This window comes from Lampetra planeri, chromosome 49 (genome assembly GCF_965212315.1).
Source record: "Lampetra planeri chromosome 49, kcLamPlan1.2.h2, whole genome shotgun sequence".
Taxonomy (NCBI): domain Eukaryota; kingdom Metazoa; phylum Chordata; class Hyperoartia; order Petromyzontiformes; family Petromyzontidae; genus Lampetra; species Lampetra planeri.
The window spans coordinates 3,210,117-3,228,503 of record NC_136155.1 but is presented as its reverse complement, the minus strand read 5'-3'; the positions used below and the strand labels follow the sequence as shown (position 1 = coordinate 3,228,503).

Below are 18,387 nucleotides of genomic sequence, written 5' to 3'. Positions count from 1 at the left end.
TGTCACACACACACTCCCATCCCACACGGCCCACACGCTCGTCACGTGACGTCAACACGTCCTTGTCACATTCCCCAGTTCACACGCGCTGCCCCCTCCGCGATTGGCCGCTGAGCGCCACGTGACCGCGCTCTCATCACCGCCTCCATGCGGAAGTGAACTGGGAAAATCAAACGCGGTGACGCGGACCCCGAGCCGGGTCCCCTTGCACCGGGGTCTCCCTCACCCCCTCGCTCCCTCACCCCTCAGCCCCTCACCCCCTCGCTCCCTCACCCCCTCGCCGCCTCACCTCTTCGCTCCCTCACCCCCTGACCCCCTTGCCCGACCCCCTCGCCCCCTCGCTCCCTCACCGCCTCGGAGATCGCTGGGGTCTTCGTGGCCGCCGCCGTTGGCCAGGGAGCGACAGGCGAGAGACCCACGGACTCTTGGTCGGGGGTCTGCTTGGTACCGGTAACCATCAAATCTGAACTTTGCACCCCTAAACCATAGATATCGCTACCCGATACACTAAGAACCCCTATAGTGGGGACAGGGATCCCTAAACTTTGGACCCCAAAATCAACCCCGGTATCCCCTTGCCTGTAGTCCCCGACCCCTTGAAGCCTCGAACCCCGAGTGAACTCGCACCTCGACCCCACCACAGGATCGACTCGCGGGGGTCGTGGAGACCCCTGGGAGAGGATGGCGACCCCATCCCCGGCACAGACCCCCGAGTCGGCGAGGCGAGGAGGGGACCCGGACGGGATGACGTGGTGGTACCGGGTCCTGCTGCGGGTGGCCGGGGTGTGTGGGGCCCTGTGTGAGTGAGACACCGGGAGACACTCAGGGTGGTGGGGGAACATTGGTGGGTGGTGTGGGTACACGGGGCATGGTGAGGCACAATGAGATAGGTGGGATGTAGGGACAAGGGGAGACGGAGTGTGAGATGAGGACACTAGGGGGAGAGGGGGCGCGGTGAGAGACACGCATGATGAAGGACGGGGACGTGGGGAGACACGCGGTATTCAGGGAGACGGCAACACAGACACAGGGAGACAGACACAGGGGGACAGGAACACAGACACAGGGGGACAGGGACACAGACACAGGGGGACAGGGACACAGACACAGGGGGACAGGGGGACAGGGACACAGACACAGGGAGACAGCAACACAGACACAGGGGGACAGGGACACAGACACGGGGACAGGGACACAGACACAGGGAGACAGACACACGGGGACAGGGACACAGACACAGGGAGACAGACACAGGGGGACAGGGACACAGATACAGGGAGACAGGGACACAGACACACGGGGACAGGGACACAGACACAGGGACACAGACACACGGGGACAGGGACACAGACACACGGGGACAGGGACACAGACACAGGGGGACAGGGACACAGACACAGGGAGACAGGGACACAGACACAGGGGGACAGGGACACAGACACACGGGGACAGGGACACAGACACAGGGAGACAGACACAGGGGGACAGGGACACAGGGAGACAGGGAGACAGACACAGGGGGACAGACACAGGGGGACAGGGATACGGACACAGGGAGACAGCAACACAGACACAGGGGGACAGGGACACAGACACAGGGGGACAGACAAGGGGACAGGGACACAGACACAGGGGGACAGGAACACAGACACAGGGAGACAGGGACACAGACACAGGGAGACGGAGTGTTCAGGGACTTGGGTGAATGAATCCGAGTCACGGGGATCCAGAGACAAAGGGACAAAGAAACAGACCCAGGGTCAAAAATAGCCAAGTGTTGCGTGGACACACATTCGTAGACGTCTGCATCATCCACCCCTCCACGCGTTTCCTTTCACGGCGAAACGCGGACCATTGATAATTATTGATGACTGTGCATAATGTATCCTTTCGCCAAGCCGCATCGACCGGCGTGGTGAAGTATGGTCAAACAACCACCATCACTGACGTGCCGTGGGCGCGGGGGAGACGCCTTCTTCCGGAAGTGGATTGACAGAGGAATTTCAATAATTTAGTCTCGACCCCATTATTCGTGTACTTTGTAATGTGCGTATATTCTGCCTAGGTATTTGTGGGGAGCGGTGGCGTAGTGGTTAGCGCACTGCTCTACGAACCCGGCGACCAGAGTTCGATTCCCGCTCACGGCCAACACCTGTGACGATTATCTGAACCGGTCCTGGACCTTCCCTAGGTCGACTCGGCCTCAAATGAGTACCTGGTACGGTGCGTAAACATCTCCACTAGGGAGACAAAGGCGGTTTGGTGTGGTGCTGGCCACTCCACCCCCTCGTGTACCGTTCCGGCTTTTATAGGTGCTCGCTAACAGCACTTGCCCCAACAGTCTGTTAAGGCTATACGGGGGATCTTTGTCTTGTTGTACTGAACATAACTGTATTCGCTAACAACACTTGCCCCTATAGTATATGTAGGCCACATGATGGACCTTTGTATTCTGTCTTCGTGTTGGGCGCAGTGGGGAGCACAGTTAGTGCATCTGCCAGTCATCTCGGTCAACTCATTACACCATCCATACTTAAAGTGATGGCACCATCACATCGTGGAGAATGACGGCTGTCATTGTTGCTGCTGCTGTTGTTGTTGTGTCAGCGTGTGCCATCGCCGGTCTCTGGAGCTGCATCACCGTGAGCCCACTCACTCTCCTGGCTGGCATCTTCATGATGTGAGTGGCGGGCGGAGGGGGAAGAGCTTTTTCCCCACGTAGCCTTAACGGACCTATGAAGGCCGACACGGCATACGAGGGGGTTGGTGGCCAACACCACGCCCGGCTGCCTTTGTCCCCTCAATTGTAATGTTTACAAACCACGGCAAGTATTAATTTAAGACTGAGTCAACCTAAGCGAGGCGCAGAACCGGTTGAGATATTCATCACCGATTTTGCCCGTGAGTGGAAATCAAACTCGTTTCACTGAGTTTGTAGTGCAGTGCGCTAACCACAACGCGACCACAGCCATAACCACTGCACTACGGCCGTACACATCCACAAACTTGCATACACCAGCATGCACATGCCCACATACTCACACCCTACCAAAAACCTCACTTTATTTTGTACACTAACTCTCAATTTTGATACTACACCCAGGCTCCAACCCCCAATCCCCACGCTGGGTCCAGTCCCTGTCCCAAAACTGTAACCCTGACCCTTTAGCCGTAATCCAACCCCGACACTGAAACTGGTTGTACCCCCACAGTAATTGGAACATTGTGTGCGAGTCTCACCGTTACACTTTGTGTTTTTCTCCCGATGCCTCCCGGGTCACCCCCAGGCTGACTGCGGCCGTGCTGCTGCTATGCGAGGCTCCGTTCTGCTGTCAGTTCGTGGAGTTTGCAAACGTGGTGGCGGCGCGCGCCGATCGCCTAAAGCCCTGGCACAAGGGCCTGGTGTACTGCATGTGAGTCCCACAGCACGCACAGTGCACAATCACAGCACACACAGTGCACAATCACAGCACACACAGGACGCGCGGTATACGCGATATACAGTACACGTCACAGCGCACACAGCACACACACCCCTGACATAAAGGCCTGGTGTTCTGCACTTCAGTCCCGCACAGCATACACAGCACACACAGTGCACAAGCACAGCATACACAGTAAACACGGTACATGTGGAATACACGATATACAGCACACACAGCACACACACCCCTGAGACAAAGGCCTGGTGTTCTGGACATGGGCCCCACACAGCACACACAGCATACACAGTACACAATCACAGCACACACGGTGCATGTGGAATACACGATATACAGTACACGTCACAGTGCACACAGCACACATACTCCTAACACAAGGGCCTGGTGTACTGCGCGTGAGCCCCACACTCAGTACAGGACACACAGTACACGCAGCAAACAGTACACGCACACAGGTATAAACAGTACATGCAGTCGGCTACACAGTGAATCTCTTGTGCGTATATGTGTGTCGAATGTGTATATAAATATTGTGGGGAGCGTTGGCCCAGTGATGAGCGCTTGTGCTACGAACCGGCGACCCAAATTAAATTGCCGCTCACGACCAATAACAGTGATGAATATTTCAACCGGTCCTGGGCCCTCTCCTAGGTCGACTCAGCCTCCAATGAGTCCATGTCACGGTGTGTAGTACACATCAGCAATGGGGAGACAAGGGCGGCTGGGCGTGGTACTGGCCACCCACCCCCTTCGTATTCCGTGCTAGCCTTAATAGCTACGACTCCATAACAGCATTTGTACCAACAGTCTATTAGGGCTATACGGGGGATCTTTGTATTATTGTTAATGTGTTGGTGTGTGTGCGTGTGCAGACTGGCGCTGGTGCCCGTGTTTCTGAGTGCCGGCCTCACCACCATCCTGGGCAATGCCATTGTGTTTGGTACCGGCGTTCTCTACGGCCTCGCCTCACTCGGCAGGAAGTGCGTGCCTGGTCACGGGTCACGGGTCATGGGTCATGGGTCAGAGGTCACGATATACAGCTCACGGGTGACAGGTCACGGTGCATGGGACAGAGGTCACGGTTCACAGCTCATGGGTGACAGGTCTCTCCTGAGGCTTTCCTAGATAGACAAGAATTGTAAATAATAATTGTCTTTGTATGCACATGTATGTGTTGTGTGGGGAGTGGTGGGTCTCAGTCAAACCACCACTCCCCACACACAGTGAGTAAACCCATGGCACCTGGGTCTGTCCCGTGACCTGCCAGCGAGCCTTCGACGCTTCACTTGGCCTCAAAGTGCACTGGGCCTGGCACAAGCATCGTGGTGACGTCACCGCCACTTCGTGGTGAATGGCGGTTGTTGTTGTTGGGGAGTGGTGGTGTAGTTATTAGTGCAGTGCGCTATGAACTCGGCAACACGAGTTGACTCAACCTTAAATGAGTACCTTACCCGTGTACTGATAGTTACATTTTAATGTGCAATTTTAATTGAGGGACTGTTTGTTGTGGTCTGGGACTTTTGTTGTTGTTGTTTTGCTGCCTTGTCCAAGCTTGCATTTATTGTTGAACAATCGTCAGGAGTTGATATACTTTTGAAATGTATAATTAGATCCCTTCTCTATTTACGTATTTATTTTTGTCTTTTGCTTAGCTTTCCTACATTTTTTGTACTCCAATCGTTTTTTTGTATTGCCGTAACTTTCTGACCCACACCAACTGGACATCTGTGAAAAAAGAACTTCATGGCTCATTGGATTTTTCCAGGATAAATAAGGATTCCGATTATGAGTGCTTTGTGCGGTGTGTAAAACATCAGCACTTAGCACTGGGGAGACAAAGGTGGTCGGGCGTGGTGCTGGCCACCCAGCCCCTTGTGGACCGTTCCAGCCGTCATAGGTGCTCGCTAACAGCACTTGTCCCAACAGTCTGTTAAGGCTACACGGGGGATCTTTGCATGTACGTTGTGTGCGTGTGTGTCACCAGGGGTGACGCGGTATCGTACGCGAGGCTACAGCACGGCCAGAAGTCGGACGACATCCCCCTCGCGGAGAGAGGTGGCGTGGAGGGGGAGCCCTGAGGGCACTCCTGACAACATACACCGCTCGCACACACACAATACGTAGCACACGCATAGCATGGATAGTACACACACCCACGGCACATACATAAACATAGCATTGACAGTACACACATAGCACGTGCATGCATACATAGTCCACGCAAATAAAGCACACACATAGCTTAAGGACAAAGATCACTGATTACGGCTGATGATGGTGTGGTCATCACTATTCCCGACCGCCTTTGTCTCCCTGGAGCTGACGACGTGTGTTGAACACACCGCACAAGGCACTCATCTCTTCGGACTGAGTCGACCTAGGGGGGGGGGGAGGAGGCCTGGGACAGATACAACTCGCCACTGAAGCGGGGATGAAACCCAGGAGACCGATTGGGGGTTGGTGGCGCAGTGCGTGAACCACGACACTGCTCTCCTCCCATGTAATAACACGCACATCACACCCTGACGCAGGAACGACACTCACCGTTCGTACCGAACACGGTGTATCAACACACTACAATGCTAGGGGCTCGTCAACTATTGTTTACACAACCACGCGGTGGGCAAATCCGGAGGCGCTTAGCGTGGGCTTTGACATTGGAGCCGGGCACGTGGGGTAAAGGATAAGTCCACAGTCGCACCACGACGAGCGTTTATACAGAGCACAGAGAACGCACGTGCTGTACGCTACAAAGACAAAGATCCCCCGGGTGGCCTTCACAGACTGCTGGGGCAGGTGCTGTTAGTGAGCACCTATGAATGCCGGAGCGGCGTACTTAGGAGGGGATGGTGTGGCCAGCTCCACGCCCCCCAATGCTGATGTTTACACACTGCACCAGGTACTCGGGCTGAGTCGACCTAAGGGGAGGCCTGGTGACGGTTCGGATAAAAGTCACCGGTAGTTGGCCGTGAGTGGGAATCGAACTCGGGTCGTCTGGTTCCTAGCGCGGAGCGCTAACCGCTGTACCGCTGTACAAAACCTCTTCTGCACACGCAAATCTTACAATGGGGTACACGGGAAACATCGCCCTGGACACGCACCCGTTACACACCTCTCGTACAACGCACACCTGATACGCTACATCTCGCACGCATACGACACGCACACCGCACACACACACCCCGTTTAACTATATAAGAAGTTAACCACGCGTGCGTCTTGGCTGAGCGCGAGTGCAATTGTTGGCACGAGGAAGGAGGCGATGATGGCTCTTCTTCCTCCAGGTGCCGTGCGGGCTGTGGGGTCGCGCCCGCGGGTTGTGGTTGTTTTATTGTGGCTGTAGTATCGGCGGTAATTATGGTGGTTGTTGTTGTAGGCAGGGGCGGCTCTGCCCTGATGGGATGGATAATAAACGGCGTGCGAAGACATTCGGGGAGAGCGTGGCGGTGTTGATGTTAACCAGCTTGCGTGTCACCATCATATCGTCACCGCCAACAGCACGTTCACCATTATCACCAATGTCGTCTCGCATCAACAGATCCATCTTCAGCATCACGACCACCAAAATCGCATTGTCAACAACCTCGTCATCATATTATCGCAACTTCCATCACGACGACATCCCCCCCACCCCGATTGTCGCATCAACACAATCATCTCCACCACCATCATCCACCCGACACCATTCCACCATAATCACTCCTGGATATGTTCATCATCATCAACCACCTCCACGATCATCACTTCCACCACCACCCCTGGCACCCATCTCCCACACGTGCTCTGCTCACCCGGCTCGGGTGTTATACCACGTGGCCAGGTAGTAAGTCAGTAAGTCAGCTTTATTGATCACATATCCAGGCACACACGAGGTACATGGCAGTGAGAGTCTTTGTTCCCGTGTCGCTTTCTCAGCTTGTGCAAATTAACAACAAATGTAAACAGCAGGCAACGATATTTTAAAAAAAACATAAAAAATTTAGTAAAAATTAAGTGAAATTGGTGTGCGGATGCTAAAAGTGACATGTGCATTAGAGGACACTAACATCGGGTGTACATCAAGCAAAACAGAAGCCGGTAGGAAACTGCAGAGACCGCACTTACGTGGGCAGGGCACGCCACGGCTCGAAGTGAACAACTTTAGAGACTAATGGACGGAGTGGTAGCCAAGGGAGGGAACGCGTCTGATGGATCCGTGGGGAGACGGAGCGATGAAATCGACTCGAAGCGCGGGTGCCAAGTGGATCTTGTACAGCGCGTGATCCGGCAACTTGGTGGGCCCATCAAAGACTTTTATTAAGTTCGATTTGCTTCTGTTATTTCGGCAAGCCGGGTCAAGCCACTTGTTGCAAAATGAGACAAATCCGACTCTTTTAAAGTTGTCAGAAAATGCAATTTTACGGCTGGAGGAATCCGAGGACATAGAAAAGCTCTCTTTTTTATGCCACAGATATCCATATTCTTTGGTTCTTTCGGTAAAGTCACGTAGGTAGAAATAAAATCAAACAAATCACGACGTTTCGATCGCAATCTTCATCAGAAGCAAATTGTCTTATGGTTGTTATTGTTTGACTTGCATCCCACTGGGATTTTTGCACACAGCGTTGATATGCGGTGCTTTTTCTGGAAGACTTTGCTGTTTTTTCCTGGATTTTTCTGTTTGCGCGTAGTCACTTTGAGATGTTTCTTGTTCATGTTTTTGTGGTTGCACCCGAGTCAAGAGCCGCATGGCTCACAGGGCTATTCTCAATATATATAAAAGGCAAAGTTGTGATTGTGTGTCTGTTCAAAATGTTTAGCGTACTTCCCGACATGCAACAAACTTGAAATTTGCCATGTGGGTACTATCCAGACTGTACACCATGCAAACATTATAAAAATACACTTTTTGGGGGGGGGGGGGGGGGTGAGCTCAATAATGCAGATTTTTTTGCACGGCAAGTGAGCTGTGACGTCAAATCTGTCATGTGGCCCGCGCACGTGGAAGCGTAACGCATTGTAGTGTAGTGGTTAGCGCTACGCTGCGCTACGAACCCGGCGACCCGAGTTCGATTCCCGCTCACGGCCACCACCGGTGACGATTATTTGGACCGGTCCTGGGCCTCCCCTAGGTCGACTCAGCCTCAAACGAGTAATTGGTGTGGTGTGTGAACATCGCCACTGGGGAGACAAAGGCGGCCGGGCGTGGTGAATCCAAGTCCCGGGCGAAGCCGGGTAGTAAAGCTCGTACCTAATAAATGAAACTGAATCAGGTGGAACAACCACAGCAAGAAACACATTGTCCTGCGGAGGGAGCTGGTAGGAACTTTGGGTTGCTCGGTCAATGGCCAGGGTCAACGGCGGCGTGGTGTATTCCGCAAATATGGCCGACTGAGGGCGGGCACAAGCCGGCGTGAGTAGGTTAAACGTTGAGTTTTATAAGGGCACCACGGGGTGACCAGCCTCTCCCCGCCCAGCCCCACCTCTCCCACCCCCCACCCAGCCCCACCCTCCCCACCCAGCCCCTCCCTGCATGACGGACGGACGGACACAATAATCCCCTGTGGGCTGGTGTAACCAGGAGGTTCCTTCCAGTAAAATGCTGAAGTGGGCGAGAGATATCCAGTTAGGGTCCCACGGGGGCTTCAGGGCGCCTGCGAAGACGAAATCAACTCGAGACGTTGTTTGATGTTTGCTGGCCGAGTGGCCCTTGAATAAAGAGACCTCCACAGTTCTAGATTTGAAGCTTTCGTGACTGCAAGGATTCATATTCTTAGGGTTTTCGGTCAAGTCACGTAGGTAAAATTTTTTTAATTAATAAAAATAAAATAAAAATCACGACGTTTCGGAGGCAACACAAGCTTCCGTCTTCAGGTGGAACCGTCACAGCACGATAGCTGTATCAAGTGAGAGAAATTCCAAGAAATATACAAGGACTGCTTTATTGGAATTTCTCTCACTTGATACAGCAATCGTGCACTTGATACAGCTATCGTGCTGTGACGGTTCCACCTGAAGACGGAAACTTGTGTTGCCTTCGAAACATCGTGATTTTTATTTTACTTTTATTAATTTAAATTTTTTTACCTATGTGACTTTACCGAAAAAACCCAAGAATAAGACTTCCACACCTCAAATCGCATCTGATTCTGACTTCAGGCAGCAGTGGATCAAACAAGTCGTGCTACGTCAGAGACGCAGGCCCCGCCCACCGCGCACGTGACCACGCCGCGTACAGTGCTCACTGTACTCGCCGCCTGGGGCACGTGTCTGTTAAACTCTGCGCACGTGATTTTCGGTGCAACGTTTCGGGCGTTGATCCTCATTCATGGCGCATTTAAGCAGTGGCCTACACTCGGCTGTGGATACGTGAAGGAGAGCTTGATGCGATGTATTGGCGATGTTTTTGCTACGTCTGATTTTCGACATGCCATTAACTCATTCAATATCCTGTATCCTCAATTAGACATTTTTAAATGTCCTTAATACTCTTTTGTTCTTTCGGTAAAGTCGTGATTTGATTTATTTTATTTCTACCCACGTGACTTTACCGAAAGAACCAAAGAGTATGGATTCCTGCAGTCACGAAAACTTCAAATAAAGACGTCTTTAATATATAAATTATCGACATTTTGTCATTTTGAACGTTCAAATATTAAGTTTGTTACACATTTTTAAATACAGCGAATCTTTAATTATTGGCGATCTAAATTAATGTTTGATAATTGGAGATTGTTTTTATCACATGCTTCTAGATTTGAAGCTTTCGTGACTGCAAGGATTCATACTCTTAAGGTTTGTTAGGTAAAGTCACGTAGGAAAAAAATAAGAAAAGAATAACAATTTATTATTTTATTCTTATTTTTACCTACGTGACTTTACCGAAAAAACTAAGAGTATTTACCACATGCTTTCGAAACCTCATCAATTCACGAGACAATACACATTAAACGTACAGTACACATGTTTATAGTTGTGAGTGCCTAACCGTGCCTCCTGAATCTGCGCCGCTGAACACATAAAGGACACCGCGATTGTTACGCTAACGGAGGTCACCTTTTGAACATTTGTTAAAATAAACAAAGCCGTGGTTTTGTTGATTCGTTAATAGATAAATAAAATTAACCACGTGTGCCCTGTACAGTCACCCCCCCCCACCACCACGTGGCCGCGCGCTCCGCCCCTAGACGTGCGTGGTAGCGGGTGGTGCTGTTACTGGCTGTGCTCCTAGGTAGACTCAGCCTTAAATGCAGTAAACGTCGCCACGAGGGAGACAAAGGCGGTTCGGGCGTGGTGCCACCCACTCACCCACTCTCTTATTGCCCCGTTCGGGCCTTCATAGGTGTCCCCAGCAGTGTTGTTCGTGGCTTGGACACGAGGGAGCTTTGTTTGCTGCTGCTGGTAGTGGTGGCACTGCACTAGCTGTGCTCCTAGGTCGACTCGGCCTCAAATGAGTACCCGGCGCGGTGTGCAGTGAACATCGCCACGAGGGAGACAAAAGCGGTCGGGTTTGGTTCTGGCCAGCGGTGTTAGAGGCTTAGGCACGGGGGGTCTTTGCTGCTTGTGTTGTTGGTAGTAGTGGTGGTAGTGGTGGTTGTTCAGGCTGAGCGGTGCGCCATGGAGGACCTCGTAGAGGCGCTGTTCGAGGCGGAGGCGGTGAAGTTTGGAAGCTTCACGCTCAAGAGCGGCCTCGCCTCCCCCGTCTACTTCGACCTCCGCGTCATCGTCTCGCACCCGCGCCTCATGCTGCAGGTCGGGATCCCACTTAGCTCGTCTTGGTGGGCACAAGTTTACATCATCACCATCATCATCATCATAATAATCATCACCATCATCATCATCACCACCATCATCACTACCATCATCACCGCCATCATCATCATCACCACCATCATCATCACCACCATCATCACTACCATCATCACCGCCATCATCACCACCATCATCACCACCATCACCACCACCATCATCATCACCACCATCATCACCACCATCATCATCATCACCACCATCATCACCACCATCATCACCACCATCATAATCATCACCACCATCATCACCACCACCATCATCATCATCACCACCACCATCATCACCACCACCATCATCACCCTCATCATCATCACCACCATCATCATAATCATCACCGCCATCATAATCATCATCATAACCCTTATCCTCGCCCTCATCCTCACCATCATCATAACCCTCAACTATAAGATCCGCACACTCACACACAGAACTAGAGACCGGCACACACTCACACAGGTCCAGAGACCCACACACACACAGAACTACAGACTCATACACTCACACACAAAACGAGAGACCCGCACACTCTCACACAGAACTACAGCCCCACACACACACAGAACTACACACACAGAACTAGAAACCCACACACTCACACAGATCAACAGAACCACACACAACTAGAGACCCACACACTCACACAGATCTACAGACTCACACACAGAACTACAGCCCCACACACTCACACACAGAACTAGAGACCCACACACTCACACACAGATCTACAGACTCAGACACAGAACTACAGCCCCACACACTCACACACACAACTAGAAACCCACACACTCACACACAGATCTACAGACTCACACACAGAACTACAGCCCCACACACTCACACACACAACTAGAGACCCACACACTCACACAGACCTACAGACCCAGACACGCACACAGAACTACAGCCCCACACACGCACACACAGAACTACAGACCCGCACACTCGCACACAGCCCCACACACTCACACACAGAACTACACACTCACACACAGACCTATAGTTATGGTGACAGGAGAACAGGCGGGGGAGGGGTTAAGGAAGGGTTAGTTTTGGAGTAGTGATGGGGCTCGTGATAGTGATGATAGGGGTAGTGGTAGTGAAAGAGTTTGGGGGAGTGATAGGGCAGGGGTAGTGGTAGGGTAGGTAGGGGTAGTGATAGGCTAGGAAAGGGGTAGTGGTAGGGTAGGGGTAGGGAAGTGTGGTAGGGGTTGCATGAGGCCTGGTAGCTGGGGGCAGGGAGTAGCAGTATCAGGATGATGATGCTGGGCTAGGGAGAAACGGAATCCGGTGCGTGAAGATGCTTCATGTGCAGTGGGAGTTTGTTACAGTGTCTGTCTCAAAGTGTGAATTTATACATCTCTGTGCGAGTCTATTGGTCTCGGTAATAATCAGTATATCTCTGCGGGAGCACTAAGTGAGTGGGTCTCGGTGTGAATCGATAGATCTGTGCAAGTCTGTGGGTCTCTGTGAGTGGGTCTTCGTTTGAATCTATAGATCTCCGAGTGTAGGTCTCTATGCGAGTGGGTCTGTATGAATCTATATAGGTCTGTGCGAGTCTGTGAGTGGGGCTTCGTGTGAATCTATAGATCTCTGAGTGTAGGTCTCTATGCGAGTGGGTCTGTATGAATCTATATAGGTCTGTGCGAGTCTGTGGGTCTCTGTAAGTGGGTCTTCGTGTGAATCTATAGATCTCTGAGTGTAGGTCTCTATGCGAGTGGGTCTGTATGAATCTATATAGGTCTGTGGGTCTCGATGTGAATCTATGAATGTCTTCATATGGCTGACGTTGATGCCGAGTAACAGCTGTGACTTTACGCTGTTATTGATGAGCTCGATGATTGCATCACGTGTATTGCAACTCACCCAATCCCCCTGTCTCCCTCCCCTCCACCGCAGGTGTCGGAGCGCCTATGGGATGTGGGCCGCTCCGTGTGCCCCTCGGCGCTGCTGTGCGGCGTACCCTACACGGCGCTGCCCATCGCCACGCTCATGGCCACGGCGCACGAGAGGCCCATGCTCATGAGGCGCAAGGAAGCCAAGCAGTACGGTGCGGCCCAACGCTGCGTGGTGTGGCGCGACACGGGGTGACGCGACACGAAGGTTGACGCTGCGTGGTGTGACGTGACATGAGGGGTGACGCGACACGAGGGGTGATGCGACACGAGGGGTGACGCTGCGTGGTGTGACGCGACACGAGGGGTGACGCGACACTAGGGGTGACGCGACACGAGGGGTGACGCTGCGTGGTGTGACGCGACACGAGGGGTGACGTGACACGAGGGGTGACGCTGCGTGGTGTGACGCGACACGAGGGGTGACGTGACACGAGGGGTGACGCTGCGTGGTGTGACGTGACATGAGGGGTGACGCGACACGAGGGGTGACGCGACACGAGGGGTGACGCTGCGTGGTGTGACGCGACACGAGGGGTGACGCGACACTAGGGGTGACGCGACACGAGGGGTGACGCTGCGTGGTGTGACGCGATACGAGGGGTGACGCGACACGAGGGGTGACGCTGCGTGGTGTGACGCGACACGAGGGGTGACGTGACACGAGGGGTGACGCTGCGTGGTGTGACGCGACACGAGGGGTGACGTGACACGAGGGGTGACGCTGCGTGGTGTGACGCGACACGGGGTGACATGACACGGGGTGACGCGACATGAGGGGTGACGCGACACGAGGGGTGACGCTGCGTGGTGTGACGCGACACGGGGTGACATGACACGGGGTGACGCGACATGAGGGGTGACGCGACACGAGGGGTGACGCTGCGTGGTGTGACGTGACACGAGGGGTGACGCTTCGTGGTGTGACGCGACACGGGGTGACATGACACGGGGTGACGCGACGAGGGGTGACACGACACGAGGGGTGACGCTGCGTGGTGTGACGTGACACGAGGGGTGACGCTTCGTGGTGTGACGTGACACGAGGGGTGACGCTGCGTGGTGTGACACGACGCGGGGTGACGCGACAACGAGGGGTGACGCGACACGAGGGGTGACGCTGCGTGGTGTGACGTGACACGAGGGGTGACGCTTCGTGGTGTGACGCGACACGCCGGGTGACGCTGCGTGGTGTGACACGACGCGGGGTGACGCGACAACGAGGGGTGACGCTGCGTGGTGTGACGCGACACGACGGGTGACGCTGCGTGGTGTGATGCGACACGGGGTGACGTGACGCGGGTGGTGACGCGACACGAGGGGTGACGCTGCGTGACGCGACACGAGGGGTGACGCTTCGTGGTGTGACGCGACACGAGGGGTGACGCTGCGTGGTGTGACGCGACACGGGGTGACATGACACGGGGTGACGCGACGAGGGGTGACGCTGCGTGGTGTGACGCGACACGGGGTGACGTGACGCGGGTGGTGACGCGACACGAGGGGTGACGCTGCGTGGCGTGACGCGACACGAGGGGTGACGCTGCGTGGCGTGACGCGACACGAGGGGTGACGCTGCGTGGTGTGACGCAACACGGGGTTGGCGTGACGCGGTGTGGCGTGACGCGGTGTGGCGTGATGCGGTGTGGCTCAACACGGGTGGTGGCGTGACGCGGTGTGTAGGCACGGCGCGCATGCTGGAGGGCGCGTTCGCGGCTGGAGATGTGTGCGTGGTGGTGGAGGACGTTGTCACCAGCGGATCCAGCGTGCTCGAGACGGCGGACGTGCTGCGTCAGCACGGCCTGCAGGTGCGAGATGCCCCGTGATGATGACAGTGTGCGTGATGGTGATCATTTGATGGTGGTGCAGTGGCACGATGCTATCATACTCTTGATTGTGGACAGAGCCGGGCGGGATTGCTGTGTGATGTTGACGCTGTGCGATGTTGACGCTGTGCGATGTTGACGCTGTTGTGATGTTGACGCTGTGCGATGTTGACGCTGCAGGTGCGTGACGCGCTGGTGCTACTGGACCGTGAGCAGGGTGGCCGCGAGACCCTGGCCGGCGCTGGCATCACCCTTCACTCGGTGTGCACCGTGTCTCGGCTCATGCAGGTGAAGGCGACTCGTGTATAGAGTTGGGAACGACAACGATCATTCATTTCCTTTATTAACCTGGGAACACCTCACAGAGGCGTTCCGCTGCATACATATCGAGGGGGTTTGGCTGTCACGGCCTGGGGCGATGCTCGCCCAGCGTGCTCTTTACGAGGGGAGTTGCGCTCAAAGGTTCGCACAGATGGGTTCACCAGCCCACAAACTTAACTGGGTCCAATTACAGCTCGTGAGAATTTAAGCTATATCGGTGCAACTGCCACGCAAGGGACGTCACTCTCCATAGCGGGGCGTGTGAAGATTGCGGCCCAAACTCGTGTATGCGGATAAAAAGGCAAAGCGTCACTTGGAAAGGATCTTGGAAGCAGTTCCGTGATATCCCGTTCTGCAGTGTCGTTGTCGCCAAAACAACCGGAACATCCGTTGTGAAAACCATGCAAGACCACGAATCCCTGCACTGTCGCACACCGGTGTTGGTCATCACCGTGGCGGGGGGGCGGTTGCAGTGTCCACTCAACGACCCGGTGGACAATCTTAGCGGCCGTCCCGCTCACTCCCGCCCCCGCCGCAGGTGCTGCTGGACCGCGGCCGCGTCGACCAGGCCACGGTCGACTCCGTGTCCGCCTTCATTTCCCAAAACCGCGCTACGTCACCGCCTCCTGCCTCGTCGCCCTCGCTCGGGCCGGGCGAGGTGGCACAGAGCTACGGGCAGCGCGCGCGTCTCCCGTCGACGTCGGCCGTCGCCTCGCGGCTCCTGCTCCTCATGGAGGAGAAGCGCAGCAATCTGTGCGTGTCGGCCGATGTGCGCACGGCCGCGGAGCTGCTGGCGGTGGCGCGCGCCGTGGGCCCTCACGTGTGCCTCCTCAAGACGCACGTGGACGCGCTCGACGACTTCACGGCCGACCTGCCGGAGCGCCTGGCCGAGCTGGCGCGGAGCCATCGCTTCCTGCTGTTCGAGGACCGCAAATTCGCCGACATCGGCCACACCGCCCGGCGGCAGTACCAGGGTACGTGTGGGGGGGGGTGTACTGCAGCGTGCGATGTGCGGCGTTTATTGTGTGGCGGGTTTAGCGAGTGTGGTGTGTGGGCGTGCACTGCAGGAGGGGTCTTTGGCATCGCGAGCTGGGCGGATCTGGTGACGGCTCATGCCGTGGCAGGCCCCGGGGGGCTGGAGGCCCTGGCCGGGGTGGGAGTGCCCCTGGGGAGGGGCTGCCTCCTCATCGCCAAGATGAGCTCACAGGGGGCGCTCACCACACAGGGGTACACGCAGGCAACGGTACGGCTCGGCTCGCTCTACGCACACCACTTACTGCACCTCACTCACCACACTGCTCCATTCACCCTTGCGCAGTGTTGACGGTGGGGCGTGCGATGCCACGCAGGTGGCAATGGCCGAGGCGCGTCGCGACTTTGTGCTGGGATTCATCAGCACGGAGCGCGTCACCCACGACCCCTCCCTGCTGCACGTCACCCCTGGGGTCAAGCTACAGCCGGGAGGTGCTCACCACTCACACCTCTCACCACTCGCACCTCTCACCATTCACATCACTCACAGCATCACCACTCACTCGCCAATCGCTCCCCACAGCATCACTACTCGAAACACTCGCTCACCTCTCATAGTAGCACCACACTCTCCACTTTACACACCCGCCCACTGCACCCACCACTCGCACCCGCACTTGTGCCTGTGTGCACTTCTGTACCCTTCCGAATGCGTGTCTCGTGCATGTCTCGTGCGTGCCTCGTGCGTGCCAGGCGACGACCTGGGTCAGCAGTACTTGACCCCGGAGGAGGTGGTGGGCCGCCGTGGCTGCGACGTGATGGTGGTGGGCCGCGGCGTGCTGGAGGCCACCGACGTGACCGCCGCCGCCCGGCTCTACCAGCAGGCCGGCTGGGACGCCTACTGCGGTCGCCTCCAGCCCGCCACCGCCTCGTAGCGCGGGGACAGCGACACGGGTGGGGCGACGCGGCACGGGTGGGGCGACGCGGTCGAGCGGCACAGGGCAGGGGCAGCGTGGGCAGGAGCAGCGTTGCGCAGGGAAGTGGTAGCATACAAAGGGGCGGCATACACAGGGCAAGGGCAGCATGTAGCAGGGGGCTGAAGAAATCTGCACTCTCGGTTCCTTTCGGACTGCACTGGCGACGACGTCTGTAAGGGCGCGTGGCGACGTCCGCGGTTTGTCTCGGCGTGAATAAAGCTACGTTGAATAACCCTCCGCGTCTTTCGCGTGCAGTGGGCAGCACGGGGAGGGATAGTGAACTGCGGGTGGGGAGGGGAATGTGCAATCGGTTGATTTATTGGAGGACACGCGCGAGGAATCTATGAAACAGGAATCTAGCCGCCGACACCGGGCTTAATAGTAGTAGATACAGGTTCTTATCAAAAAGCGCCAAGATTCCCAAAGCAATCTCAAATAAATATCCCCCACCAGATACAATTATGTGCAAAACTCAATCCCCCCCAGCACCCCTTTGTGGGTTGGGGGGGGCGGCTAGGGGTCGGGGGGCATCTGACAGCCTTAACCGATTATACACCAGCCCTGGGGGTGGGGGGGGTACAACTCCTACTCCCCCCCCCCCCCCCCCGAAATTAATACAAGCCCCCACCACTGTCCACGTGGTCACCACCCACTTAATCAGATTGGAACACCCACACCCATATTGTAAGCTATACACATGGTACACAGTCTGCCGTTGGTACGCATGGCACACTTGCGGTGCGCGTGCGTGTATGGTACGCAACGAGGAGACACTTGTAGTATATTCTCGCGGTGCCCGTGCGTACGCGACGGGCGCCGAGACGCACGCTGAGCAAGCGAGGCCTGGCTGAGGCCTTTGCTGTCGTGGAAAATCGACGTGGAAATGGGAGACTCGATACAGCTCTGTTTACAGCAGGATTACACGAGGCACACAGACACACCAACAAAGTAATGATCCCCCGTATAGCCTCAACAGACTGTTGGGGCAGGTTTTGGTGGCGAGCACCACGCCCGGCCTCCTTCGTCTCCCCAGTGCTGATGTTTACTATACAATTGGGTTTGTAGCGCAGCACGCTAACCACTGCACCACCGCTCCCCACAACAGCCACGCAGGCACACACACACACATGGGACCATACACAGATGTCGGTACGCAGAGATACTT

General features: G+C 55.3%; 2 protein-coding genes across 5 annotated transcripts; both read left to right on the top strand.

Annotated features, from left to right (window-relative positions):
* The first annotated feature begins 151 nt into the window (after positions 1-151).
* CACFD1 (calcium channel flower domain containing 1) lies at positions 152-6,871 on the top strand. Of its 3 annotated transcripts, none has more exons than XM_078616091.1 (6): positions 152-444; positions 644-799; positions 2,608-2,680; positions 3,288-3,413; positions 4,316-4,423; positions 5,428-6,871. In XM_078616091.1, exons 2-6 carry the CDS (start codon positions 682-684, stop codon positions 5,519-5,521), a joined length of 519 nt encoding a protein of 172 aa, XP_078472217.1. In that variant the 5' UTR covers positions 152-444; positions 644-681; the 3' UTR covers positions 5,522-6,871. The 3 variants fall into 3 exon arrangements, with proteins under 3 accessions (XP_078472217.1, XP_078472215.1, XP_078472216.1); XM_078616089.1 differs by having other exon boundaries at positions 153-450; XM_078616090.1 differs by having other exon boundaries at positions 153-799.
* A 3,791-nt stretch (positions 6,872-10,662) lies between these two features.
* On the top strand, positions 10,663-17,455 carry UMPS (uridine monophosphate synthetase). Of its 2 annotated transcripts, XM_078616140.1 has the most exons (8): positions 10,663-11,174; positions 13,131-13,281; positions 14,810-14,934; positions 15,133-15,240; positions 15,812-16,247; positions 16,341-16,516; positions 16,623-16,737; positions 16,999-17,455. In XM_078616140.1, exons 1-8 carry the CDS (start codon positions 11,040-11,042, stop codon positions 17,178-17,180), a joined length of 1,428 nt encoding a protein of 475 aa, XP_078472266.1. In that variant the 5' UTR covers positions 10,663-11,039; the 3' UTR covers positions 17,181-17,455. The 2 variants fall into 2 exon arrangements, with proteins under 2 accessions (XP_078472266.1, XP_078472265.1); XM_078616139.1 differs by having other exon boundaries at positions 15,812-16,516.
* Positions 17,456-18,387: the final 932 nt, after the last annotated feature.